The sequence below is a fragment of the Aspergillus homomorphus genome (assembly GCF_003184865.1).
Source record: "Aspergillus homomorphus CBS 101889 unplaced genomic scaffold BO97scaffold_1, whole genome shotgun sequence".
NCBI lineage: Eukaryota > Fungi > Ascomycota > Eurotiomycetes > Eurotiales > Aspergillaceae > Aspergillus > Aspergillus homomorphus.
The window spans coordinates 762,959-787,894 of record NW_020291887.1 but is presented as its reverse complement, the minus strand read 5'-3'; the positions used below and the strand labels follow the sequence as shown (position 1 = coordinate 787,894).

General features: G+C 51.7%; 12 protein-coding genes across 12 annotated transcripts; 7 read left to right on the top strand and 5 right to left on the bottom strand.

Annotated features, from left to right (window-relative positions):
* Positions 1 to 297: 297 nt before the first annotated feature.
* On the top strand, positions 298 to 2,691 carry exg2 (putative exo-beta-1,3-glucanase; the record flags this gene model as incomplete). Its single annotated transcript, XM_025693221.1, has 3 exons — positions 298 to 1,140; positions 1,188 to 2,200; positions 2,280 to 2,691. The coding sequence occupies 3 exons, from the start codon at positions 298 to 300 to the stop codon at positions 2,689 to 2,691; spliced, it is 2,268 nt and encodes a 755-aa protein (XP_025556568.1).
* Positions 2,692 to 3,105: 414 nt separating this feature from the next.
* BO97DRAFT_419652 (uncharacterized protein) lies at positions 3,106 to 3,514 on the bottom strand (the record flags this gene model as incomplete). Its single annotated transcript, XM_025696578.1, has 2 exons — positions 3,106 to 3,335; positions 3,397 to 3,514. The coding sequence occupies 2 exons, from the start codon at positions 3,512 to 3,514 to the stop codon at positions 3,106 to 3,108; spliced, it is 348 nt and encodes a 115-aa protein (XP_025556567.1).
* A 1,166-nt stretch (positions 3,515 to 4,680) lies between these two features.
* On the top strand, positions 4,681 to 5,892 carry BO97DRAFT_402018 (uncharacterized protein). The gene has a single exon (XM_025694392.1). It carries the CDS (start codon positions 4,731 to 4,733, stop codon positions 5,835 to 5,837), a length of 1,107 nt encoding a protein of 368 aa, XP_025556566.1. The 5' UTR covers positions 4,681 to 4,730; the 3' UTR covers positions 5,838 to 5,892.
* Positions 5,893 to 6,517: 625 nt separating this feature from the next.
* On the bottom strand, positions 6,518 to 7,997 carry BO97DRAFT_419650 (zinc finger protein; the record flags this gene model as incomplete). Its single annotated transcript, XM_025696577.1, has 2 exons — positions 6,518 to 6,669; positions 6,737 to 7,997. The coding sequence occupies 2 exons, from the start codon at positions 7,995 to 7,997 to the stop codon at positions 6,518 to 6,520; spliced, it is 1,413 nt and encodes a 470-aa protein (XP_025556565.1).
* A 201-nt stretch (positions 7,998 to 8,198) lies between these two features.
* Positions 8,199 to 9,214, bottom strand: BO97DRAFT_447793 (zinc finger protein; the record flags this gene model as incomplete). Its single annotated transcript, XM_025698806.1, has 1 exon — positions 8,199 to 9,214. Exon 1 carries the CDS (start codon positions 9,180 to 9,182, stop codon positions 8,199 to 8,201), a length of 984 nt encoding a protein of 327 aa, XP_025556564.1. The 5' UTR covers positions 9,183 to 9,214.
* A 1,402-nt stretch (positions 9,215 to 10,616) lies between these two features.
* On the top strand, positions 10,617 to 11,806 carry BO97DRAFT_447791 (SDR family oxidoreductase). The gene is made up of 2 exons (XM_025698805.1): positions 10,617 to 10,888; positions 10,963 to 11,806. Exons 1-2 carry the CDS (start codon positions 10,649 to 10,651, stop codon positions 11,752 to 11,754), a joined length of 1,032 nt encoding a protein of 343 aa, XP_025556563.1. The 5' UTR covers positions 10,617 to 10,648; the 3' UTR covers positions 11,755 to 11,806.
* Positions 11,807 to 13,715: 1,909 nt separating this feature from the next.
* On the bottom strand, positions 13,716 to 14,517 carry BO97DRAFT_6145 (uncharacterized protein). The gene has a single exon (XM_025700943.1). It carries the CDS (start codon positions 14,254 to 14,256, stop codon positions 13,774 to 13,776), a length of 483 nt encoding a protein of 160 aa, XP_025556562.1. The 5' UTR covers positions 14,257 to 14,517; the 3' UTR covers positions 13,716 to 13,773.
* A 1,056-nt stretch (positions 14,518 to 15,573) lies between these two features.
* On the top strand, positions 15,574 to 17,129 carry BO97DRAFT_402017 (uncharacterized protein). The gene has a single exon (XM_025694391.1). The coding sequence runs from the start codon at positions 15,609 to 15,611 to the stop codon at positions 16,950 to 16,952; it is 1,344 nt and encodes a 447-aa protein (XP_025556561.1). The 5' UTR covers positions 15,574 to 15,608; the 3' UTR covers positions 16,953 to 17,129.
* A 203-nt stretch (positions 17,130 to 17,332) lies between these two features.
* BO97DRAFT_447788 (putative UbiE/COQ5 family methyltransferase) lies at positions 17,333 to 18,471 on the bottom strand (the record flags this gene model as incomplete). The annotated part of the gene is made up of 5 exons (XM_025698804.1): positions 17,333 to 17,379; positions 17,452 to 17,619; positions 17,695 to 18,037; positions 18,090 to 18,194; positions 18,268 to 18,471. 5 exons carry the CDS (start codon positions 18,469 to 18,471, stop codon positions 17,333 to 17,335), a joined length of 867 nt encoding a protein of 288 aa, XP_025556560.1.
* Positions 18,472 to 18,909: 438 nt separating this feature from the next.
* BO97DRAFT_333548 (putative arsenate reductase (Arc2)) lies at positions 18,910 to 19,459 on the top strand (the record flags this gene model as incomplete). Its single annotated transcript, XM_025691367.1, has 3 exons — positions 18,910 to 19,059; positions 19,111 to 19,225; positions 19,281 to 19,459. 3 exons carry the CDS (start codon positions 18,910 to 18,912, stop codon positions 19,457 to 19,459), a joined length of 444 nt encoding a protein of 147 aa, XP_025556559.1.
* A 1,162-nt stretch (positions 19,460 to 20,621) lies between these two features.
* Positions 20,622 to 23,179, top strand: BO97DRAFT_380796 (cysteine proteinase; the record flags this gene model as incomplete). Its single annotated transcript, XM_025693220.1, has 3 exons — positions 20,622 to 21,950; positions 22,014 to 22,329; positions 22,418 to 23,179. Exons 1-3 carry the CDS (start codon positions 20,668 to 20,670, stop codon positions 23,177 to 23,179), a joined length of 2,361 nt encoding a protein of 786 aa, XP_025556558.1. The 5' UTR covers positions 20,622 to 20,667.
* A 588-nt stretch (positions 23,180 to 23,767) lies between these two features.
* BO97DRAFT_409840 (uncharacterized protein) lies at positions 23,768 to 24,673 on the top strand (the record flags this gene model as incomplete). Its single annotated transcript, XM_025696112.1, has 1 exon — positions 23,768 to 24,673. The coding sequence occupies one exon, from the start codon at positions 23,768 to 23,770 to the stop codon at positions 24,671 to 24,673; it is 906 nt and encodes a 301-aa protein (XP_025556557.1).
* Between the last annotated feature and the right edge of the window lie 263 nt (positions 24,674 to 24,936).

Below are 24,936 nucleotides of genomic sequence, written 5' to 3'. Positions count from 1 at the left end.
GGCGAGGACAGCTACATCTCCAGCTTGAGTCCCAGTCTCACCTCTGCCGGAAACCCAGAGCCATCCCGCTACCTGCCACGACATTATGATTACGAATCCGACAGCCACCATGCTTACGACCATTTGGACAATGTTGTTCAACACCACTATGACTCTGACCCTGAACTACCCCATGACCAGCTCCATGATCCAACCCGCGATAGCCTAGACCCGCACCCCTGGATCCCCCTGCGCCCGCATGTCCCCGCAGCGGACCAATTCATGGCCGAAGCAGGGACAAGGGGCGTGGCACCTAACATGACCTTCACGGACTCCGAGCGGGCAGCAGCGGTAGGTCATGACGGGTCGCACGACGAGCATGAAGGCGTTACGGCTGCGGACCTGGCAGCCGAGCCTCGATCGCGAGCGCACTCGCAGACAAGGGAGGCGGGTCCTCCTTCCTCTTTTGCGTTCTGGAAACGCAGGCCCGATCCTCAAGGCGTTGAACGACCCGATCGAGAGACGCGTCGACAGCGACGGAGGGAGAGGCTGGCTGCTGCCTTTGGGCGGCACGGCACCAGTAACCGGGACAGTGCGGCGCAGGAGTTACTTAGCGGGGATGCGTTGGCGAAGCTGCTGGGTTCCACGGCTGGTGATGAGGATTGCTTGAGTCATCTTGGCGGTGGGGAGCGGGAGGATGAAGCGGGATATGGTGACGCGGGAGGAGAGCACAGGCAGCGGAAGAGGCCTGTTATTGCTGCGCAGCCGGTCGCTCTGGCGCCGTTTCCTGTGGATATGCCGAGGGACCAGGCGCGGGGGAGGATTGTGTCGGGGGCGCAGTTGGAGCAGGGGGATGCGGCGGTTAGGCATCGCGGTGGTGGTGGGGAGGCTACGGAGGCGATGTTGCGGAAGGAGGAGAATTGGGAGCGCAGTAGTGGGTCGGGCTCGTCTGGTCGCGGCAGTGTTGCTAACTTGCCTTTTTGGAAGAAGTGGAGGGGCACCTTCATTTTCTTTGTCGTGTTGTTGGTTATGGCTGCTATTGCTATACCGGTGGGCATCATTATGGCGCGCAGAGCGGATAGCGGTGGGGGTCCCGCTGATGCGGACAAAGATAAGCCCGCTAATTCCAATTTGGATGGGATTAGTCGGGATAGTATACCGGTATGTCTTCAGTAAAGGGGGTGGGCAGGCGTGCTAATCATTCCCAGGCGTACGCCCAAGGGACCTACCTCGATCCGTTCACCTGGTATGATACTACTGATTTTAACGTTACCTTCACGAATGCGACCGTGGGAGGGCTGTCGATCATGGGTCTGAACTCGACCTGGGATGATACGGCCCGAGCCAACGAGCACGTTCCACCCTTGAATGAGACCTTTCCATATGGTTCGCAGCCTATTCGAGGGGTGAACCTCGGAGGCTGGCTCTCCATCGAGCCATTCATTGTTCCCTCTCTCTTCAACTCCTATACGACTGCCGACGGTATCATCGATGAGTGGACCTTAAGCGAGCGTCTGGGCAGTGATGCCAACTCGACCATCGAGAAACACTACGCAACGTTCACCACAGAGCAAGACTTCATCGACATCCGAGACGCCGGGCTCGACCACGTGCGCCTCCAGTACTCGTACTGGGCAGTCCGCACCTACGACGGCGATCCGTACGTGCCCAAAATCGCGTGGAGGTACCTGCTCCGCGCGATCGAGTATTGTCGCAAGTACGGACTGCGCGTGAACCTCGATCCGCACGGGATCCCGGGGAGCCAGAATGGCTGGAACCACAGCGGTCACCAAGGCAAGATCGGGTGGCTGAACGGCACGGACGGGGCGCTGAACCGGCAACGGTCGCTCGACATGCACAACCAGCTGTCGCAATTCTTCGCACAGGACCGCTACAAGAACGTGGTTACGATCTACGGGCTGGCGAACGAGCCGCTCATGCTGTCCCTCCCCGTGGCGGATGTGCTGAACTGGACTACGCAGGCGACCGAATTGGTGCAGAAGAACGGCATCAAGGCGTGGGTAACTGTGCATGATGGGTTTTTGAATTTGAGCAAATGGAACAAGATGCTCAAGACACGGCCCGACCACATGATGCTGGATACCCACCAGTACACCGTGTTCAATACCGGCGAGATCGTGCTCAACCACACCAGACGCGTCGAATTGATTTGCGAGAGCTGGTACAGCATGATCCAAGCGATCAATGTCACCAGTACCGGGTATGTAACATAGGCCCCATCCCAGCCCATCCCATCCCTAGCGCATGAGAAACCGCGACTAACAAACCCCGATGAAAAGATGGGGCCCTACCATCTGCGGCGAATGGTCACAAGCAGACACCGACTGCGCGCAATACGTTAACAACGTCGGCAATGGCAATCGGTGGGAGGGCACGCTCGCCTCTACCGGCACCACCATGTACTGCCCCACCGCCGACGAGGGAACCTGCTCCTGTACCCTGGCCAATACTTCGCCTGTGGGCTACTCCGACGGCTACAAGACCTTTCTGCAGACGTACGCTGAGGCGCAGATGTCCGCGTTCGAGACGGCCATGGGCTGGTTCTATTGGACCTGGGCGACCGAGTCCGCGGCGCAGTGGAGCTATCGGACGGCTTGGAAGAATGGGTACATGCCGAAGAAGGCTTATAGTCCGAGGTTCAAGTGCGGAGATGCCATTCCCAGCTTTGGTGACTTGCCGGAGTATTATTGAGTGAGACCTGGGGGTGGATTGGTTTGTTATTGGGATGGGTTGTTTTCATGTGGGTGTACATATTATCATGACGATTCGATTATTGAAAATGATTAGAGGTTCAGAGATATGATGACCATCAAAGCGTGCCCTCATAAATCGTAAATTAAGTTTGTATAGTGAAGATGACCATGTCGAGTAACTCAACGTAGTAGACTGTATAGATCACGAGTGCCCCAAAAAACATGATCACGTTTAGACATATAACTTCATTATATAGTCTATTCATCAATGCAGCTCATACACCGTCGATGACGCTTTCGGAACGAAGCTCCCCTCATACATCTCGTGTCTGTCCTGATGGACGTAGCTCCCTTGACCTTCGTAAGAATATCCACGTGCTGGATCATATTGCTGTTGGGGCTGGAACGTGCGTTACTGCCGGCGGGACACGAAGATGACTACGCCAGCAACAATGATCGCCACACCCGCTACCGTCCCGATGACGAGGCCAGCAATCCATGCTTTGGAGGGAGCGTTCGGAACGGCCAGCGCCACCTCGCTCGGTGTTGAGGCCGCGATCGAGGGCGTAGCAAATGTCTCCGATATCGATTTTGCTGTGGGAGAGGAGGTGAGGGCGGCAGTCGTGACGATGCTAGCTGAGCCTGTGTTTCATACAACTCAAACTTCATCTGAAACCTCGTATCCCGAACAGAAGATATATACTGCTTGTGGTACTCGGGATGGGAAGTTCACGGTAAACTGTATTTGCATTCCAAGCCTGCGCGCAGAACAGGTTGCTGGCGCTGGGCCCACCGTAGGGGGACGTTTCGGAGATGGCCATCGTGCAGCAGCGCGCGGAGGTGCTGATTTACCCCACACAGTGCAGGTCAGCGTTGGAGATGCTCTTTGACGGTTAATAATTCTTCTCCGGACGGCCTGGACTTAGCAGACGAGACTCTGGTTGTTGTTGTATTGGATCGTGTTTGCCGTGCATAGGGTTGCGAAGGAACATGCCGTCCCTGAGCAACCTGCGGCGTAATTGCCTGACGTCGTCCATGTGTTTGGGTCGGTTAGTGCTTGAGCTATTGATTAGTGTGCTAGGTGCGCTGCTTGGTTGGATCTGTGCATCGATCGCGTCGCTTACTGCCTGATGGTCCGAGATACCAGCCGATGAAGTGTGGATTACTCTCCACGGACATGTCCACTGTGGTCTGGCAATGACTGCTCCGGATATAGAGTAAGAGGATAGTGATAGGCCATATGGGCCATAAGGCAGTTGACACAAGGTTTGCTCTGCTGAACATTGTGGTTGATATAAATTGCTATCTATGACTGTGTGAAATATAGGACAGAGGATGGTTTGATGCAATGCGTAGGGGCGAGACCCAGGTAAGCACTGTTTGCTAAGAGACGAACGACAGAGAAGACTTCTCAAACAGCGCCCCCTTATAGTGCGGATGAAAAAGAGGGCACCTCATTTCGTGTCTTGGTAACAGCAACTCTGCCGCAGCATAAGGATAATAGCCTTGTACAAAGACATCTTGCGAGTTGTTAGTTGTCTCCGGTAGCCTCGTGGCTCGCAGGGGCTGTTATCTAGCGGATGAACCGCCGCAGCGAAATGCATGGGAATTAGCACGCGCGCCTATGAATACAATGGTATCATTCGCTCGCTTCGTCACTCCCCATTTATTGCCTGCTAAAATGGCTTAATTTAAAGTCAGAACGTGGTGGAGTCAGGCCCTTATCATTGGCCGTTATTTTGAGTGCAGGCTAGTTTTACCAAGATATGTAAGCAAGCTGCTTCGCGAACCCGGCGTTTGCCGGCAGTGAGGACCCCTAAGCTTAAAACTCATATTGGCTAAAGGTGTCCCGTCTTGGCGCTGACGCTAATTGAGGTAGCACATGTGCTAAGCCGTATGCACAGGCTAGGCTAGACCCTGACTGGGGTTGCCATGCTCTTAAATCTCTCATCTCCCTCCTCCATCCGCCCCACGCTATACGCCGAATGCCTCCTCTTTTCTAGTCGCTTACTGTCAGTTGGCTTGTTGCCAGTCAACATGCTTTCATCCCGTTATACGCGCTTTGTTTTCCTCACAATCCCCTCGCTTGTTCTCTTATACTTCTTGTTGCATACCTTGGATGTATTACCAACACCATTGAGCCACGGCAAGCCGGACGCCACGTTAGGGCTATCCGAGCTTCCGGCATCACCGCTGAGCAGCGGCAGCAGCGACAGCAGCGACAGCAGCAACGATAACAAACCCCAACCCGACCCTCATAACCCTACCACCCTCTCCATCACCAATTCCCAGCCCGACACCACGAAAACAGCTATATCCGGGATAACCGACAAAGTATGGCACTCAGCCAAGAACCCCAGCCTCACCACCGAGCAATCCGAGTGGATCAACAGCTGGCTGTTCAAGAACCCGACCTTCCGCCACGAGCTCCTAACCGACGACTCAAGCCTAACCTTCGTGCGAACTCGCTACGGCGCCACCCGCCCGGACATCGTCGAACTCTACGAGAAGCTCCCCATCCCGATCCTCCGCGCCGATCTCCTCCGGTACCTGATTGTCCTTGCCGAAGGCGGAATCTGGAGCGACCTAGACGTCACCTGCGACACGGAAGTGGCCAACTGGGTCCCGGCGGAGCACCAGCACGCCCAGATCGATATGATAGTGGGCCTGGAATTCGATCTCGCCTGGCGCGGCGAGGGGACGGAGATCGCCTCCCAGTTCTGCAACTGGGTGTTTGTCGCGCGGCCCTCGTCTCGAAATCTGCAGGTGGTTGTAGACGCGGTCGTCAGCAAGCTGAAGGAGATCGCTACCGCGAATGGTGTCGGTATCGAGAACCTGACGCTGGATATGTTGCCCATCGATGTGGTCGATGTCACCGGTCCGAAGATCATGACGATTGCTTTGCTGGATGGGTTGCGGCAGCTGTTGGGGCGGGTGGTGGATGATCGCGACTTCCATGATACCAAAACTCCCAAGTTGGTGGGGGATTTGCTGATCATGCCGGGCAATGCGTTTGCGGCGGCGCAGAACGGATACCCGCGCGATCAGAGCCCGGCTTTGGTGACCCATCATTATGCTGGCTCCTGGAAGCAGGCTGATGCTGAGGCCAAGGAACGGAAGAAGCTGCAGCAGGAGCAGGGGTAGAGAAGTCTTAAGATTCCCGTGATGAGGCCATGTCTATAGTAACTGTAATTCTCGCGATGTATATTTTTCTATTTGAAAAGGGTTCCTCCGAGCAGTCTTTATAAGTATACTTAACAGGGGGGGTGGTCGGAAGTGATTAGGACGGCACAACCAGGTGCTACTTCTACAAGGAGCGATGGAGTTTCGAAGAGCGTCGATACCTGGCAGTGAATAGCCTTCTTGAACCCACCATTAGGTGGTTTGCATTGGGGCTGTTGTTCAGGGACCTGAGGCTATACTAAGCTCCGCATTCTAGAATAGTTCCCAACTGACTGGATCTTGTCAGGCTTTCTTGATTCGTGGTTATGCACGGAATATAGCCACCCTGCAATGATTTCCGGAGTGGTGAATACCACAAACTCACGATTTATCCGACCTGTGACTACCGCCACAAGAAGCAGGCAGCAGCGAGATTGCGGGGAGAAAGATGATGGCGGAGTATTCTCGAGGCTGATCTGGACAACCTCACTACATAGACTAATTCTAACCAGGGTAGTGCCTATAGCATCTCTAATTTGGAGACATCTTGACATATGGACTGCCTAACTCATTGCGATTGATTGACAGAATGCACGCTTGCTAGATACATGTACTGCGCCGAATTGCCATTGGTTCCCTTGATAGTAATAAGCAGCGTTCCCTTATTGAAAGTCACTGATATCTTCGGTCATGTCTCTCATGGCGACGACGCGCGTCTTCTTCTTCTTCAATTGTAGGTCTTCGAGCTGAAGAGCTTGCAGGTGTCGAGCCGCGGGCCGAGCCCCTAGCACTCCTCTGCCACCCTTGGCGACGTCTGGAAGAACCACGAGTGGAGTGTGAATGTTGTTGAGGGGCAGATATTCTACTCCCAGAGGTTGTACCTGGTCCTGCTGTCGTATTAAGAGGTCTTGGGGGTGGTACCTGGGCTGGTGGTGCTAGCTGGGCCATGACTCCTTGGATAAATTGCTGGGGCAGGGACTGCAAAAGAGTACCGGCAGTCACCCTTCTTCCTGTCTCAATATAGCGCTGGGAGAAAATACGCCAGAGGTGCTCTGAATAATCGTCCTTCGTGTATGGACGGGGACAATAAGGCTCATTCTCGACGAAGGCCTGGACTGCCCGCCTTATCCCTTCTGTGTTCATAGTGATCGAACCGCAAGCATCGAAGTCGATCATCCAGAGGCTCACCATACGCTTTTTGAAGTTCGGGGTTCTGTTTGTTGCCCACTCGAGCGTACTTGTTCCAGGTCTGAGCCGTGCAATCTCCTGCAGCGGTGGGGAGCGACGGACAGAGTTCAAATCAAATGGTGTGCTCCCCAAGACAAATTCAACATCCATGGCGTCGATTCTTGTATGCCAATGAAGAATGGCGAGAGCGTCTGCCATACTTATGGCATATGCGTCTGCATCAAGCTGTAGCTCTTGGATTTGATCCACGTGGAGCTTGTAATTTCGGAGAGAAAAGAAGCGACTTCCTCCTGGAAGCGACGTCCCATAACGTTTTCGACCCAGGACCAAGCGAATTAGGCAGTCTTTGTTCGAAGTAGAACTTTTGGCTGCGGTGACATGGTTGGGGTTGCAAAATAGGTCGATCAGTGCGTCTCGGATTGGCTGAGGCAGGGGGAAGATTCGTTCCATACACAGAATCTCTCGAGGCCGACGAGGAAAGGTGGGATCATCGGGGAAAAGAGAAAGGTTGTCGGACCAGAAGTCGGACTCTTTGTTCGCGAACCAGGCTGCTCGAGGGATCTCCAGGCCACCAGTCTCATAGCCCACTCGGTCAAAGCTCTCTTGAATCCGAAGGTGCATCAAGTAATTGTTCCACAACTTGTCGGTTCGCTCAATCAGGAGAACCTTGAACGCCCACAGAGTACCGGCTTGTTCAAACACCTTGCCTATTGAGCCTGTTCCAATTTCCCGAAAAGGAGCCTTGCAGCCAACCGCTGCTTGTTGGCGCTCTGCGAAAGATGACGATGTCGAGATCACAGATCTGATTGAAAGAAATCGCTTGAGCCGAGCTTGTGGAGTCTCGAGCTGTTCCTGCTGTAGCCTGTCTTCCAGCTGCAGGTTCTGTTGCATAGCATCTGCCAACGAACTGGTCCATGACGTATCTGTCGTTTGGTTTTCGCGGCGACTGGCCATGGTCGGAAAGCGAGAAAATGGGGGCTCAAGAGACTGACGGTGATAGGAATGATAGATGGAGGATGTGAGTTGTGTGTTTCAACATGGTGAAGACAGAGAGAATAGACCGATTAGCAGAATTATGGGATGAGAGTCAAGCTGTGAATGGCGTTCTGCTCGAAAGTAACACAGGCGACGGTTATTCACTGCAAACCGAATTCTTTATTGTCTTGCCTCGACAAGCTCAATAAATTGCTTGCCCAGATAGAGTCCGTCTTGTTTCTCGGACTTTACAAAAGAACTCGAGATAAGTGCGGCGGTTTGTAGATAGCGGCGTTGGAAAGCCATCCAATGCGGCGTGTTCGGTCGTGGAAAGAAGGGATCATTTTTGAAAAATGCATCGACTGCTTGTATAACACCCTCTAAATCGGCAGTGATCGGGCGGCAAAGGTCAAAGTCCAGCACCCACATGGTGTGTAGTCCCAGTACATTCGTTACATTGTTGGCCTCATCACTTCCAGTTGGTGGTGGGGCCAGCACGAATTCGATATCATTGCCATCCACTTGCCCAAGCCAGTGCAACGTGGCCAGCGCCTCGCCCATCATGGCGGCATAGTAATCAATGTGGGCCGATGAAATGCCCAACTCGATCATTTGGTCAACGTGGAGAGGAAAGTTCCTTAGCGAAAATCCTCGAAATCGGGATCGCACATTCAGCGCTGTTCCGAAGGTGCGTTTGCGGCCGACGTAAGGTCTAATGAGGCAGGCCTCATTACTCGGACTGGACAGGATCTGCTGGCCGGTTTCAGGAGGGCAGTATTTTCCCACAAGCAAAGCTCTCGTCGCCTTGGGGAACGGTGGAATTCGTTCCGCGATTGTAGCATTGCAGGCCGAGTATCCAGGTGGAAACAGTTGGAGATTGTCTGCCCACCAGGCCATATCTTTCGGGGTGATGAAAGCGTGGCATTGAGGAATACGAACTTGAGGCTGTAGACATCGGTTCTCATGGTCGCGCTTGATGTTCGATAGGCTTAGGAAGGCGTCAAATGCTCTCTTATGCATCAAATAGTCGTTTGCAAGAGATCGTGATGGCCCTCCATCTTCTCGCTTGATTGCAGGCCCGTCGAGGCTTCTAGCCCAAACAGTACCACAGAACCCTGCTCCGATTCGATGGTAACTCTGCTGAGAATTACGATGGTTAATCATCGTGGTAAAGGTATTTTAAAGCGATTTCAAAGTTGAAGTGATTTGGTACAGATGAGAGGCCTGATTTGGTTCTTGGTCTCTTAAGATGATTTTGAAGGGTGAGATATGAGTCACTGGGAGACCACGCTCGGTTCGAAAGATTTGCAGTTTGGTAATTCTGACGACAGAAGGGAAATTCGGGCTTCCGCATCTCTCATATAATGACGTCCATATATGTGCTCTCGGGCTTCCGCTAAAATATCCCTGACTCCATAAAATCAGGTTCAAAATCGTGTTGCGAGTTACCCACCAAAGATGATTGAAGGCGCTCCTTAAGATTTTCGAAACCGGCCGATTCTATACCTTTTGATATCAAAATATACGGGTTTATTTGTCTGACATCGCCTTATCCCAACTCCAAAGATTATGTTCGGTCACCCAAGGTTGCGTTTGACTACAGCTTTGAACTCAGTTCACACCTCAACTTTTGACTTGGGTCGACACAGCGGTTGTCAAGCTGCCAAAATCTTTGACAGAATTCCGGCAAATCCAATATTGAGACTGACGTTTTGATTCATTATCGCAAATCTCGATTGTTTGGTGAGAGGAAACTCGTTAAACTTTCCTACACACTTGGCCCGTAATCCATCTTGCCGAGTTGCACAGAGGTGCCTTGATACATTGATAGATGAGATCACTACCTCCAAAGCTGCCTGCATAAGGTCCATGATATTCCTAGACTTTTCCTCAATTCCGACTGATTCATCAATTCCAGATTGAGATATTCCCGCCGGGCACCGGATCAGATTGCCGAATTGCGAGGCTCCCCCGAGGGGCATTATATTTCTTTTCGTGGTGAATGGAAAAAGAAGATAAAAAAAAAAAAAAAAAAAAAAAAAAAAAAAAAAAAAAAAAAAAAAAAAAAATATGCAACAGAGTATAGAAGACAAGATAAAAAGAGAATAAAAGAGAAAATAGAGCCGGAGAGGCCACAACTCAAGTTTCCGAGAGGGTGGGTAGTTGGCCTCATCCGTCGTATCCGAAGCAGCCAAGCAACACACTAGAGTATCAAGGTTATATCTACGCGATGGCAGGAGGCTTATCAAGTTCAGTGGGGCATTTCGTCAGCTTTCTTCTAATGATCCTCCGTTTCAGCGGGAAAAAGTTGCCGAGCAGCCGTGGTGGGGACTATATCACTATCTGTTAAGAAGAGAGTACGACATAACAGGTGGTTTAGAACAGAAAAGTCCCACAAGGTACCGTCCGTTGCCTCAAAATGAGACAAGCGCTTCATGACGTGAGAGTCTGATCAGGACAGACGGTCGTATCAGACCACCTATATGATGCACCAGTATGAAGGGGCGAGACACACCCACAAGCCGGTCTTCCAGAGTACTTAAACACGGGACAATCCCAGCTACTCTGGACCTTCAAAGAACGATCGTATCCCACACAAGAACCATCGCCAAAGGCAAAAACCCAGCATAATGTCAAACATCGAGAATCAGACCATTCTCATTACCGGAGCATCCGGCTTCGTTGCGACTCACGTCGTCCGGGTCTTCCTCCAGCGTGGCTATCGGGTCCGTGGTACAGTCCGCTCCGAGCAAACCGCCGACAAAGTCCGCGAGATATTCCCACAGTACAAGGGTAAACTGTCCTTCACAATCGTCAAGGACATTGCACAGCCCGGCGCATTTGACGAAGCCGTGAAGGACGTCCAGGGCGTAAGTTCAGCCAGCAATCTTTCCTCCCCACCCAGGTTCTCAACCACCCAATACTAATCCATTCACATCTACAGATAATCCACACCGCATCCCCATTCTCATTTTCCGCCCAAGACCAAGAACGAGACCTACTCCAGCCGGCTATCCGCGGCACCAGCGAACTCCTTGAAGCCGCCAAGCGGCACGCCCCGCAAGTCACCCGCATCGTGATCACCTCGTCCTTCGCGGCCATCGTCAACCTCCGCAAGGGCTACTGGCCGGAGCACACCTACACCGAAGCAGACTGGAACCCAGAGACCTATGAGCAAGCAAAGGTCGCCGACGGGTCCACGGCCTACTGCGCTTCGAAGGCGCTAGCCGAGAAGGCCGCATGGGAGTTCGTCGACCGCGAGAAGCCCAATTTCACGCTCTCGACCATCTGCCCGCCCATGGTCTACGGGCCCGTGGAGCACCACGTATCCAGCATGGACCGGCTCAACGAGAGCGCGGCCGACATTTACCGGTTCATGAATGGCAGCTTGAAAGAGATCCCTGCGACGGGTTTCCCTGCGTGGGTCGATGTGCGCGACGTGGCGGAGGCGCATCTGCGCGCGTTCGAGTCCGATCAGGCTGCTAATGAGCGGTTCTTTGTGACCGCCGGGAATTATACGTATGAGCAGGTCTGCGAGATCCTGCGCACGAAGGTGCCCGGTGTTGCTAAGGAGCAGGTCCCGGCTGGGAAGGTAGACAATGAGACGCCCCGGGTGTATGGTGTTTCGAATGAGAAGGTTCGCACCAGGCTGGGGATCGAGTTCTACTCTTTGGAGGCTAGTGTCAAGGATACTGCTGAGTCGTTGCTGAACTTGGAGAAGAAGCTTAGTCAGTGATGGGGACACAGTGGTTGTGTGTCGTACATAAATAGTACGATTTGGTTCATGAGAGAATGAATAAGTAAAAGCAACTGTCCTTGAGGGGGATGCGGTCACTGTTACTGCTCGCGACATGTGTTTTAGCTAGCATCCTAACCTTCTAATCTGGGACAATCGCGTCACCAACCGGAAGCACTAAAATATCTTCAATCAGTAGTATGCAAAGAGCCGTATGATCTATGGCCATTGAGTACTCCGTAGTCAGCCCAACAAAGAAAATTGCTCCGTGACGCCAAGACTGAACGAAGTTCATGGGGGTAAGCAAATATATGTGATAAGGCCAAGCCAATTACTGACGAGAAATCTACTGGTTATACCTGTAGTTATGCTATATTCATTGTGTTGTTTCCATTGTCCAGAATCCCTTAGTCTTTGACCTTTGACATAATATATTTCCCCATTCGACCTCAACACAAAGCTTGCCGCTCGTACAATTACAAAACACAATTCCCCCTTTGAACCAGCAAATTTCGATGCCCTTTCAAAATGGTGCGACATCAAATAGAATACAGACATTGGCTGACAGAACATCGGAGGTATAAATACAGCATTTCATGAATCCAAAACTCGCATTCCTTCTCTCCCATGCGCGAAAAGGAACATTCCTTGCCTTACTGCTCATCAACGAATTCTTACCCATCGACAACTCTGGGTCTGTTCGAACGTGCTTCTATACGTATTGGATTTCCAACTCGAATCCGGTCTTGACCAGGGCGAGGCTCGTCAGAACCGCGTGTTTGTACCTTTCCCCAAGCTACGGGAGCAAATCCGCCGGAACCCAGGCAGGGCTATTTGGTTTTGTTTCCTTGGAGTCGTGACTTGCCTTGCGCTTACTGCGCTCGTTGTAGCCGCTGTACTGTCTACCAAAGCCAAGAATGAACCACAACATCATCTTGACAAGCGCTGGGGCAGATTCGCCGAACGGCCCATGGATGATAGGTGCTACGGCCAAGAACGCACAGCGATCTTCCTCGCCATGTTCTTGGGACTATCAGGCGCTGACCAATAGTATGCGCATCATTGGGCGCTTGCTGTTGCCAATTCATTCCCCCTCTTCGGTCTTCTGCTGCTGGGTAACTTGGTGTGTTGTATCGGGTCTCTATGGTCTAAAACGTGGCCTTCAACCGTCAGCAAAATCATCAACACACTGGCTCCCCTGATTATGCTTCCCTGGTGGGGTTTGATATCATCCTTTGGGTGGTTGGGGGCGTGTATGGCACTCCCGGCTGCCCTGGCGGTAGTGGGTCCTGGAGGTACTGATCTGATCCTGTTATGTCTGGGCTTACATTAGTAGTGTTTGATATGGGATGCACGGGAGGACAGAGGTGATGTTGAGAGCATTATACATATAGAAATGATGACCTGTTGTCGTTTGAAACTCAGTTTGAATAGTAGTTCTTTAATCTAAGTGGAAAAACTAGTTTAATAAGTAGATTATACGAGTGAGTGGTTATGCCTAGGCTCTGGGTGATACCATAAAAAGAAAAAGGTTTTTGTAAGAGTTGGTCCAACCAGCGTTAAAGTGTCACTGTCTAGACTCAACAGTAAGCGTACAATCATCATGATTTCCCACCGACTTGTGAGATCGATATTTGCTTTCAGCTGTGTATGCAGGAGTAGCAAAAGTGACCGGATCGAAAGATTTTCAGTACTTGGACATTAATCACGGAGAAAGCCGCTCAGCCCCTATGGGCACAGAATATGATATACCGGTCCTTACCACCAAGAAATAAATCGTTAGAAGACGAGACAAAGGAAACCAGGATCATGCATCTAGCAAGGTGAAAACCTCATTCAATAATGGGGAAGCCAAAAGTTATAAAACTGCATCTTGAGGACGAACGGATACATAAAGCCACCATCCCATTTGCGAAACTCGAGCCTTTATTCTTTGCTCTTGCAAACGGCGCTAGCCATATCGACGAGACGAACGCCTTTAGATTCACCAACAGCACGTGATTTGACCCAGCAGTTTATTCATCTACAATGGATTCTAAGGTCGAACAAGAGCGCGATCGTGGCGAGGCTCCGGCTCCGGCTCCGGCTCTGGCTCCGTCGCGTGGCTCCATTCCCGGGCTGAGGCATATTCGGGCATATATTCCCTGGGATACCTACACCATAGTCGTTGCGATCGGTCTTGGCTCTATATTGATCGGCTTTGCCATGATGATCATAATGTGCGTGTGTAAACCTGCACAGCATCAGAAGCTGCCTCATCTTCAGCGGCGCTGGGGCGGCTTTGACAGACGGCCGATGGACAATAAGTGTTATCTTCAAGAACGCACGGCGATACTGTTGTCGATTTGCTTGGGTTTTTGACGTGTGGATCAGTGGTATGCCCATCACTGGGTGCTGGCATCTTTCATGACATTCCTTGCAATTTATTCCATCGGAACCATGGTGCTCAGACGATATCTGGATAAGAAAGGTGGGAAAACTCGCGAAACATATTCCTCGCATAGTATGACGATGGCGGGCGTTTGGTGGTCGATCGATACCGTCCTTTGGGTCGTCGGTGGTATTTATGACACACCTGGTTGTCCTGGTGGTAGCGGATCTTGAAGTTATTGAGGTCTGCTCACCCTATTACTCCCCGGGCAGGCGCGCTTAGTACCCCTTGATGGAGAAAGAGCTAAGAAGGCCGAGAAAGCTGGACCAAGGGCATTTGGGGATGAAATCGTATCGCTTCATGCAATTTAATCTGCACGCAGCTGAAACAGGGTTGCTAGATTGAGATTTTTTCTTTGTTAAATACGTCAGTTGCTAGCTAAGTATCAATTACACTGATGATTTTATGTAATTCCCTTGCAATCATAGCCGTGCCACAACACCTCAGACATGCACATAACTCTCACTTTCCGCCATTTTCAAGTGAGTAGACAATTTTAACTAAGCGTTGGGGTACAATGAAGTAAGTAGAAGTCCCCATTTTTCTTGGCTTGTTGTTCGCCCATGATGCCACAAGCATAGGAAAAATCTTGGTAGTGTAGTTGACACCCGAGGCCACAAGCTGAGGCAAAAAACCCTTTAATTAGAATTGCCATCCGCCAGTCCAGGCACCAGCAGGCATCAGCAGGCATCGACAGCCACCGAATGCGAGTTTGGCTGTACCGAGAGCCCAAAGAGGATGGAGACAAAGGCCAAACAGGAATAGCTTCCGAGCCAAGAGGCTCAATTGAGGAAAATCCGGAATAGGCCGTCAAAACTCTGGCGAGTCGAGGCGATTTGACTAGCCTTCTTTGCGTTTAGCCCTACAATGGCGAACCTTGAATGCGAGCCCGCCAAGGTTTGTCAAACCTCGTTTCCCCCTCAGTTTCGCCCCAAGCAATTTCCCCCTATTAAGAAAAAAGGCAACAGAAAGGATCAAGACAGGAATGCGACTTTTGAAGTCAAGATATCTTCGACGGCCCTGTCGTTCAGTTCATCGGCAATTGGCATACGAACAGGTGGACCCGGCTGAGACCTTGACCTTCGAGATGAATTGTCCCTGAAAGCCAAAGTCGTAAAGAGGGTCTTCTCTACACTTTTCGTATAGTCTTAGTACACTCTTAGTACACTCTTGGCGCCCAAGCTACTTTAGAGACCCTGCGTTTAGACCTCGCCAATGAAACACTGCCAATCACCACCGTCGCAGCCTCCGGAGGAGAGAAAGACAATTTCCCCTGGTGTTGTGCGCCGCTGCGGACTCGATTTGACTAGTTCAACTAGTCTAGTGCTGTGAGACTCCTCGTATAATAAGGCCGTTGGGCGCCACAGTCATCTTAATCATCTTTGCAGTTTTGCGCGGGCTTTTACACGGGCGACCATTCAAAATGGCGTCCTTACATTCGTTTCTGTTGTTTCTGTCATTCGTTTTGGCCCATCTGTCGTCCTTCGTTTCTGCGGCTCCTTGGATTGTCACTGCTTACTATCAAGAAGACGTCTACACTCGCGAGGGGTACTACACCACCTACACCACCACTCGAATTGAGCAAATCACCCCCACTGTCACCTCTTTACCCCCAGCCCAGTCGACCATCACCTCCGTCGCCAACCATCTTGACTATAATGGCTATGGTTCCTACTACGAGAACAACGATGTTACCGTGATTGAACAGCTGTATCCGACCGGCGTAGGATCCGATTACTACGACTACCTCTACGAGGATAACGATGGAGATGTCACCACCATGTTCGTTGTCAACCTGACCTATACCGCGCCCACTGGGTGCTCGTCGCAGTGGACCACGACCACCACCGCCGAAATTACTCCGCCGGCCAGAGTGCAAAGCCTGTTGCCTTTGACCGCAGTGGAAACCTCATTCTCTGTCGACGACAGCCGCCCCTTCCAGCCCACCACCTACACAGTCGACGTCGTCTACGTCGACCCCACCCAAGTCCCTAGCAGTTCCTTGGAGTCCCTCAGCCTGTATAACCGGCCTACCTCCCTCTACACCGGCGACAACTGCTACTACACCGCCAGCTCTGGCGCGCAGTACGGTAGTGGCAGCTACAGCAACGGGTACAGCAGCGGATACTACAACGACTGGGACGACAACTACAACTGGTTCCTCGACAATTATTACATGGGCATCTCGCCGCTGGCCCTCACCCTCATCCTGAGCCTAGGCTGGATCGGCCTGTTCCTTATCCTAGGCTTCATTGAGGCTTGGATCCGCTTCCGCCGCCTGATGACGGGCTGGCAGACCCGCCGCGGGCTGCCCGTGTGCTGGTCGCTGACCATCCTCCCGATCACTCTGATCCTGCTGTGCTGGTTCCGCAGAGGCTACCGGGCGCGCTCGCAGGCCGACGGCGAGGTCCTCCAGAAGCGCTGGAAGGCGATGAGCATCTGGACCAAGCTGCGGCTCTTCTTCGTCTGGGGCTTCCGCTTCAAGTACCCGCCCATGCTCGGTCCCGCCCCGGCGCGCGTCAAGACCAGCAAGCAGCCCGAGAGAACCCCTGGCCCTCGTCTTCTGGAGCCCAGTCCTGCGTCCAGTGTGGCGCCGCAGTCTCGTCAGGGCTCTACTGCCCAGCCAGGTGGGGACGTTGCTGCACCCGCGGCTACTGCTGACCCGGAGATGGCGGAAGCGTCGCACTTGGCTCCGGTCGCATCTCAGCCCCAGAGTGGCCCTGCGCACACGACGCATCAGGATGACGAGATTAGACACGCTCGCTAGTTTATGAGATGGAGTGGGCGCGGTCGCGCTCACCAACGAGTTGCCATGACTGGGAGCACACCCCCATCACCGCCACGTGATCACCCGATACCCTGATAATGGACCCCTCATTCTTTCGCTTCTATTATACCCCATCTTTCAGGAACCATTAGAATAGTTTAATATATTCATTTCAAGTATGCACGGACTCGTGTGGAACTCTAATTTTTACGACACTGAAGAAGGTAGACATACGCATTTCAATCCCAATGAACGGATTAATGATGTCAGGCGATTGTTGTTCCGATTATAAGAAACCCTCGTGCACCCCCGCTGCGGCCTTCGCATAGTCAGAGTAGCGTCTCTTTTCTGTCCATGAAAGCTAGTCACTCTTCGCCTAGTTATGCACTGGTTTTATCTGGCTTCACGGCGAAGATCGTGAAGGAGCCTGTCGGTGTATAAGTCAACCACGTGCAATGAACAGCGAGCTTTACGCTCTGTAAACTTCGTGGGCCCTTACCAGTCCAGTAATTAAAGTCCACGTTCACGGTTGCCTTTGACTGTCCAGTGGCACCTTGCATGGTGGGGTCACAGCAAGAGCCGCGGGGGCCAAGTCCCTGAGTCTCTTGGCCCTGATACAGCTCCTTGTAAATGTTCAGATCGTTATTGGTGTTGACAATTACTATATCTGTAGTCTCACTGTCAATGCTTGGCTCGGATATACCTAAGACTCTGCCATCCCTGCAAAGAAATATGCAGTTACCTTCAAAACCGGCGGCCCGTAACCACTTTTCATAATCCCTCACTTGGCTTGCACCCGCCACACAGCCAACATACAAGGAGAGATCTGTCTTGATCTCCATCGGCAGCTCGCGCTTAGCCAGGATATCACTGATCGCCACGCGACCGCTCGGCTTCAGCAGTCGGAACATTTCCCGGAAGACCAGCGGTTTCTCGGTCTCAGGCACCAGATTCACAACACAGTTGCTCAGGATACAATCCACGGTGGCTGAGGATAGCGGAATCGACGTGATGCGGGCCTCGACGAAGGAAACATTGGCTGCGCCGGCTCTTGTCGCATTGTTTCGCCCTAGCTCTATCATGTCCTACCCGAGACTATTCAGCATGCTCTCACCACGACTGATAAGGTCACTGTACCGTGGTCATGTCAACCCCGATAGCCTTGCCTTCCAAGCCGACCTTCTTCGCGGCCAGCAACACGTCAATGCCCCCGCCGCTACCCAGATCCACAACGGTCTCGCCCTGGTAAATGAGGAGCAGATTTTACTTTCACCACTTTCTGGAGCAGATGGTAGATATATGTCTATGCACTCACTGTTTGTATGCTTGCCATGGCCACGGGGTTCCCGCAACTGACGCCGAGGTTGGCTCGCTCCGGGATGGAAAGCAGGTCTTCCGGTGCATACCCAAACGCGGTGGCAACCTTACGCTCGTATGCTTTGTGGGGATTTGGGCTGGTCTGGCTCGCAACGCTTGCATATCGATCTTGCACTGCGCAATACGTATCTTCTGGATTCATGGTAGGCCAGCGGACCATTACTTCAAGAAATCTTGGATATTGTTGGACTAGTGAGTTAGATACAACTTTGCTTCTTTCTAGCAGACCAGACAGAAGGACTCTTCAAGGACATTAAAAATATCATACATCCAAGTTAACTGGCGATGTATAATGTTGGATGAACTATTGAACCAATCATGCCAGAGCAGTGACATGCTTTGTACTATGACAAAGGCGGCTAGACCCAATGCATAAGGTAAAGAATTGCACGTGCAAGACCGTATCGAACGGGCACGTCTCACCACTCCTCCAATCAGCATCAACTAGTGACATGCTACTCATTCCCACTTTGCATATAGCTCTTATACTATCATCATACCACCCTCGATAGTGCCACATCATATCACCCCCAGTCTATCTATCATGACAGGCATACCGAACAACGAGGCCGAAAATGAGATGTCACAGCCTTGGCATGCCATTTACCCCACCCCCAGGATCACAGCAGCCTACGTCTCACGCACCAAGCTCCTTCAATGGCTCAAAGAGGGTAAAAAACAAACAAACAAAGACTTAATCATAATTGACTTGCGTCGGACAGACTGCGAGGTAGCCAGTGACGCCCATCCTGACATTACCATTTCTGACTATTATGTGTAGGGCGGCATGATCAGTGGTTCTCTGAACCTTCCCGCGCAGAGCTTATATCCGAGCATCCCAACTCTGTACTCTGTTTTGACGCAAGGCAGGATCTCGAAGGTGGTTTGGTATTGTGGTGTGTGATCAATCTACCGTTCATTTCTATCAGCAACGGCTGAGAACTGAAACAGGATCCTCCCGCGGACGAGGACCGCGCGCGGCCGGCTGGTTTGCTGATTATCTCGCCGAGCAACGGGATAATAGGATGGAGAGCCTGGTCCTGGAAGAGGGGATTAAGGGTTGGGTTGCGGCCGGGGAGGAATTTACTCAGTGGATGACCGGGTATGAGGAGTTGAAGTGGACGATATGATATGCTTTCGTCGCATGCTCAGGCGGAGCAGTAGATAATCTAAAGTTATGCACGTAATAACCTGTGCTCCGGTATATGCTGTGGTCGAAAGATAGGTTTGAGCCTTGATGCGTCTATTTTTGCTCGTCACCTGTACTTCGTAGCGCTACAATCACGATCTCTCCGTACCCCGGAGTGTCGCACTCGACGAAAGAGCCAAGGAAGTTTACGACGGAGAAGAGTCAAAATCTAATCAAAACATGAGAACTGAATCTGCCGAAGAATACATTGTCCCTGGTCACTCGTTATGGACACCTCGTACTCACGAATGATGTCAAACACTTGAAAACTTCTATACTCTATACCCCAGTGCCGACAAATAGCCAGAAAAGGTGAACAAGAGTAGGGCTGAGTAATGCACGCAACAACAGCGTGCATCACCACCAATAGGGCATGGCCCGGGGATTGATGCCTCAGGCACTAATACCTATCTTCTCTCGCGCTGGGAGCTGCTTGCTCAAACCTCGTCCTCGCAATTATAGCGATGACTCTTAAAACTATTCTTTTACAGATTCTGCTGGAATTGTCAAGGTTCTATTTCGATATATTAAGGAGTGGTGAAGATCGTCTGACGGCTGCACTTAACCATCGTTAGCCGAGCGATTCTGCCATGTTAACTGATGCACTCGCGATTCAATCAATCAATACATCATCAAAGCCTCCCATCGCCGTGTTTGTGTAACATGTGTGCTGGCTAGTTACATCCAGCCGCAGATGCACGCTGCTCAGATGTTTCCGTCCAGTCACGTATTGCCCCGTCAGCTGCATGTCTGCAGCCTTAGGATACGAGGTGGATTCTGTCAGTCTGCATCAGATGCGAAGGCGCTCAACACCACCACAGATGCATTCTTGTGAATGTCGAGATTAATTTCTCTTCCCTGCTCTGAACAGGAACGATATATCCTCACTCTCCGTAGTAGGGAAAATCGACCAACGAGCCTGAGGCCTGATGCAAGCGCACGGGGACGGGTAGAAACCTGCGAACGCCCACCCAGCCTTATCCTTGTCTCACCAGCCCTCGTCCCCGCACGAGGCACTCGTATCCTGTCGAGCATAAAACACAAGGCGTGCCCACCTGTGTCAGACATCCCCCGAAGGCTCCCTCGTCTCCGTATCTTATCCTCACGAATAAACACCAAAACAATACCTACTCATAACCGTAGCCCAGCATGTCCGCTCCCAGCGATACCCCGCAAGCGCCGGACCCCCCCACCACCACCTCCAGCCCTAAGACACCCATCCCAACCAAATCCCCGCAAGCAACCATCGACAACTTCTGGGACAAATTTATCACCAAAACCCCAGGCAGAGCCACCGCAATTTTTCCGCAAAGCTTATACGCCGACCTCCTCCCGCATGTGCAAGAGAGGACACCGCGATCGACGACGAGCAACGCAGCCGAAAGCTACGAGGCCGCCGCGCGGCAATGCAAAGCGCAGGTTGAGCGGATCGTGCGCGAGTGTCATCGCGTGAACGAGAAGTTCACTGACCCGGAATTCGATATCGAGAATGATCGGGAGCTGGGTTTGTGGAATTGTGTGCGGGGGTTGGTTCGAGGAGAGAAGGGTGGTGAGGGGGCGCAGCTGGCTAAAGTGAATGCGAGGGGGAAGCGGAATGGCCCGAGAAATGGGCGGAGAATGAGAGTGAAGAGGGACGGTAGGTACACTGGGACGAAGGGCTGGGATGATAACTCGAGCTCTTCGGACTCTTCCTCCGACGAAGATGAAAGCGAAGAGGAGAGATTGCCCGGTTCGGTGCATCGTGTCGACTGGATCTTCGAGCAGCCTGCATTCACTATCGACGGGTATTCGAACACCGATATCAAGCAGGGCGCGAACGGTGACTGCTGGTGGTTGGCGGCCGTGGCGAATATCTGCAATCGGCGGGACCTGATGGAGCGGGTTTGTCTGGCGCGCGACGAGGAGTGCGGCGTGTATGGATTTGTGTTTCATCGCGATGGCGAGTGGGTGTCCACTGTCGTGGATGATAATCTGTATCTGACTCACGAGGACTTCGACTTTTATGGCGATCGCTATGATAGCACCGGGGGGCGGGCGCGCGAGTACCGCAAGCATCTCCAGACGGGGTCCGAGGCACTGTTCTTCGCCAAGTGCTCTGATCCCAATGAGACTTGGTTGCCGTTGCTGGAGAAGGCCTATGCGAAGGTGCATGGCGACTATGAGGCTCTCTCTGGGGGTTGGTCGGGCGAGGCGGTCGAGGATATGACTGGAGGCGTCACGACGACTATTACTACGAACAAGGTCCTGAATCAAAACACTCTCTGGAGGGAGTTGGTAAATGCCGAGAAGAACTTTGTCTTTGCGGCCTCGGCGCTAACAACAGGCCGCGATTGGACGAAAGGTGGTCTGGCTTTGAGGCATGCCTATTCGATTCTCCGGGCCACAGAGGAGGAGGATGAAGATGGAAGGAAGGTGCGGTTGGTTCTGGTTCGGTATGTCTTGCCATTACGATATTGGTGTGAAGTTACTAATGCTAATATGAATGCCGTGTCCAGGAACCCCTGGGGCGAGAGAAATACCCGCGGTATCGGGGAGTGGAACGGGCCTTGGAGCGATGGCTCGCGCGAGTGGACGCCATACTGGCTTCAGAAACTCCAACACAAATTCGGGGACGATGGGTTGTTCTGGATGGCATACGAGGATATGCTCTCGACCTTTGTGTTTCTGCATCGCACGCGTATCTTCGATGAGACATGGACCGTGGTTCAGCGGTGGACCAGCGTGAATGTCCCCTGGATTGAAGGCTATCTTCGTACGAGATTTCTGGTCGAAATACACCAGGCTGGGCCTGTCGTTTTTGTCCTTTCGGAGGTATGTTACAATACCATTCATAGCGATCGGTGGTCCAGGTCTTTGAGATGAAGACAATGTTACTGAGGTGTATTGACTTTGCGTCTAGGTTGATAAACGCTATTTCAGAGGCCTTGAGGGGCTGTACGTATTTGCACTGCACTTCCTGCTGCAGGAGGAAAATGCAGCTCCCGGAGAGCATCTGCTGGTGGTCCGACCGGTTCAATGTCGGGGAAACCGGTCCATTAGTGCCGAGGTTGAACTTGAACCTGGCAGATATGAAGTCCTTCTCAAGGTTGTCGCAACAAGAGATTCCGGAAGTAAAAAATTGGAGGATGTGGTGAGAAGTTATGTGGAGAAGAATCCTGAAAAGTTGAAGCAGGTTGGCATGAACTACGATCTGGCCAATTCTAGAGTTGAATCTGCAGCAAAGCAGGTAGAAGGCAGGACTAGGAAAAACGCGGAAGTGAAGAATATAACTAGAAAATATTCACAGGAAAACAAGGAGCCACCGGTTGAAGACGTTGAGAGAGAGGTTCTTTCTAGCCCTACAACCGAGGAAGGGAACTCAAAGGCGCACGACGCCCAGGCTTTACCGTCCCACGTCGAGACTTCTGCAAAAATGGATGGAGTGAAAAGTGACAGGTATGATAAGGGAGATGACGATCTGAAAGAGGACAACAAGAAAGACGCAGACAAAGACCTGGACAAAGACGCAGATAAGAAAGATAGAGACAAGGAGGTCATTTTCATTGAGCCTCAGCCATCTGAGGCGGATGAGACTTCACCTTTGCCGTGGAATGCAGTATGCGTACTTGGATTACGAGCCTACGCCAAGGATCCAGAAGTCAGTATCGAGCTTGTGAAATAGTATGGTTCTTAATCACTCGATCTCTCTCTTATTGTCTTGAATAACATCAATCCCAACTCTGATCATCAAATCTGTTTTCCGGCATTCTCGCTCTCTAGCTCGTGCGTGAGCTTCATTGAACCTTTTCTATACCTACCATGGGGAAGGCAAGTGCGCATATTGTTCATTCAATAGAGTATGAAATGCCATTTTCTAGTAAGCCACGCCTTCCAAATGAATTAAACTAGCAATCAATGAGCCCGGTTGAGACGTTCTCCAAGTCCATCGAAAAGCAGTGAGCTTGATGGGACGCTGATCACCGACTAGTATTTGCGAAATATACAGTAAGTTCTAACAAAGGATTTGCGTTCAAATCGCATACCCAAGTCTAAGAACCTTTCTCTAATTCCCAATCAGTAACGGAGATTCCCGTCCCATTATGTCAAGTCTTCCATATCTGCCATGCAGAAATGTTCTCGTGGCGACAGTATATATGTGCAGACACCTAAATCCAAGTAGAATAGAGATCCTTCAGTCCTCAGACAAACACCAGAGTCATCTGTCTTCGATATTCCCTCGGTATTCATCGCAGAGCACTCTTAGAGCACGATGGCTGACAAGGATGCACCGACTCCTGGGAAGATAACCCCACTGGGAATTAAGGAACAAGCCACTGCCAAGGAGTCAATCCAGTATTCACGTGCGAATGTCAGCGGGCGCCCGTTCTACGTGGGCTCCGAAAACGTCGATCGAAGGAAGGGGACAATCGGGGGAATTCTGGAGATCGAGGGGAAATGGTACGGGCTGACCGTCTTGAGTCCATTCATCGAGGACCCCTCTGAAATTTCGAGGCGTGATGCCCTCTGGCGTAATCTTCCCAGCGACGTCTCGTTAGTGTCCAACAATATCTACGACTCGGAGAAGCCAGGTACTTTATGGGGACACATCCCCTTAATTCCTGACTCACTGAAAGTAGACCCGCGCTACTACTCTCCGGAAAAGAACTGGGCCCTCGTCGAGCTCACGAGTCAGTCGCTGTCCACCACACGCCAGACGCCACCAAGACCGGGTCTAGTCCTCCTTCCCGCCGGCTTGACGATCACAGACGACGAGCCCCTGCCCTGTTTGAAATTGGTTCAATCGAACTTTGTCAAGAGACAAAGCGTGACGCTAAGATTGCCTTACACCCGCGCCTCTGATATCAGTGGCCGCTACTATACCTTCAAATGCGCCAATGCTTCAAGGACGTATGCGGGTGTGAGGAACGCAGCGCATATCGGGGGCTGGCTTGTGGATATACATTATCTGACAGTGGCCGCCATAATTCAGCACGTAACTCGGACGATAACGTACCTTTCCTCTGCGGATGATGTCTTCGGAGAGATCAAGGAACGCTTTCCTGGGCTCAAACCGCCTTTGATAACTACTTCGCTCGATTGTGATGAGATGGGCTGTGGATACTTCAATGAAGAAGAATCCGGTCCATCGACTAGTGTAGATCTGCCTTACAGATAGAGTGCCTGAAATTCTGACGGAGTCATAGAAGTTTCATTTTTCCGCTCTGCTCGTGCTGATCTCTTAGTTGTAATATTTCATCATATTGTCCGCGGAGTAATGCGCGATTATATCCCCGAGATCCGTCTTCCTTATTCTTCTGAAGGGTTGTCTCTTCACCATCACGCAAGAGATAATTTCCCATCTGGCGCTGTGCTCAATGAACTACTTCATCCAACCTGCCCTCTTGAATCCGACGCATGATCCGTGGTAATTTTCCATAG

Excerpts from the sequence above, each read along its gene's own strand:
- BO97DRAFT_402018 (XM_025694392.1), top strand. The coding sequence starts at position 4,731 with ATGCTTTCATCCCGTTATACGCGCTTTGTTTTCCTCACAATCCCCTCG.
- BO97DRAFT_447791 (XM_025698805.1), top strand. The coding sequence starts at position 10,649 with ATGTCAAACATCGAGAATCAGACCATTCTCATTACCGGAGCATCCGGC. Across the intron at positions 10,889-10,962 it reads CCGTGAAGGACGTCCAGGGC|ATAATCCACACCGCATCCCC; the intron begins GTAAGTTCAGCC and ends TCACATCTACAG.
- BO97DRAFT_6145 (XM_025700943.1), bottom strand. The coding sequence starts at position 14,256 with ATGCGAGGAATATGTTTCGCGAGTTTTCCCACCTTTCTTATCCAGATA.
- BO97DRAFT_402017 (XM_025694391.1), top strand. The coding sequence starts at position 15,609 with ATGGCGTCCTTACATTCGTTTCTGTTGTTTCTGTCATTCGTTTTGGCC.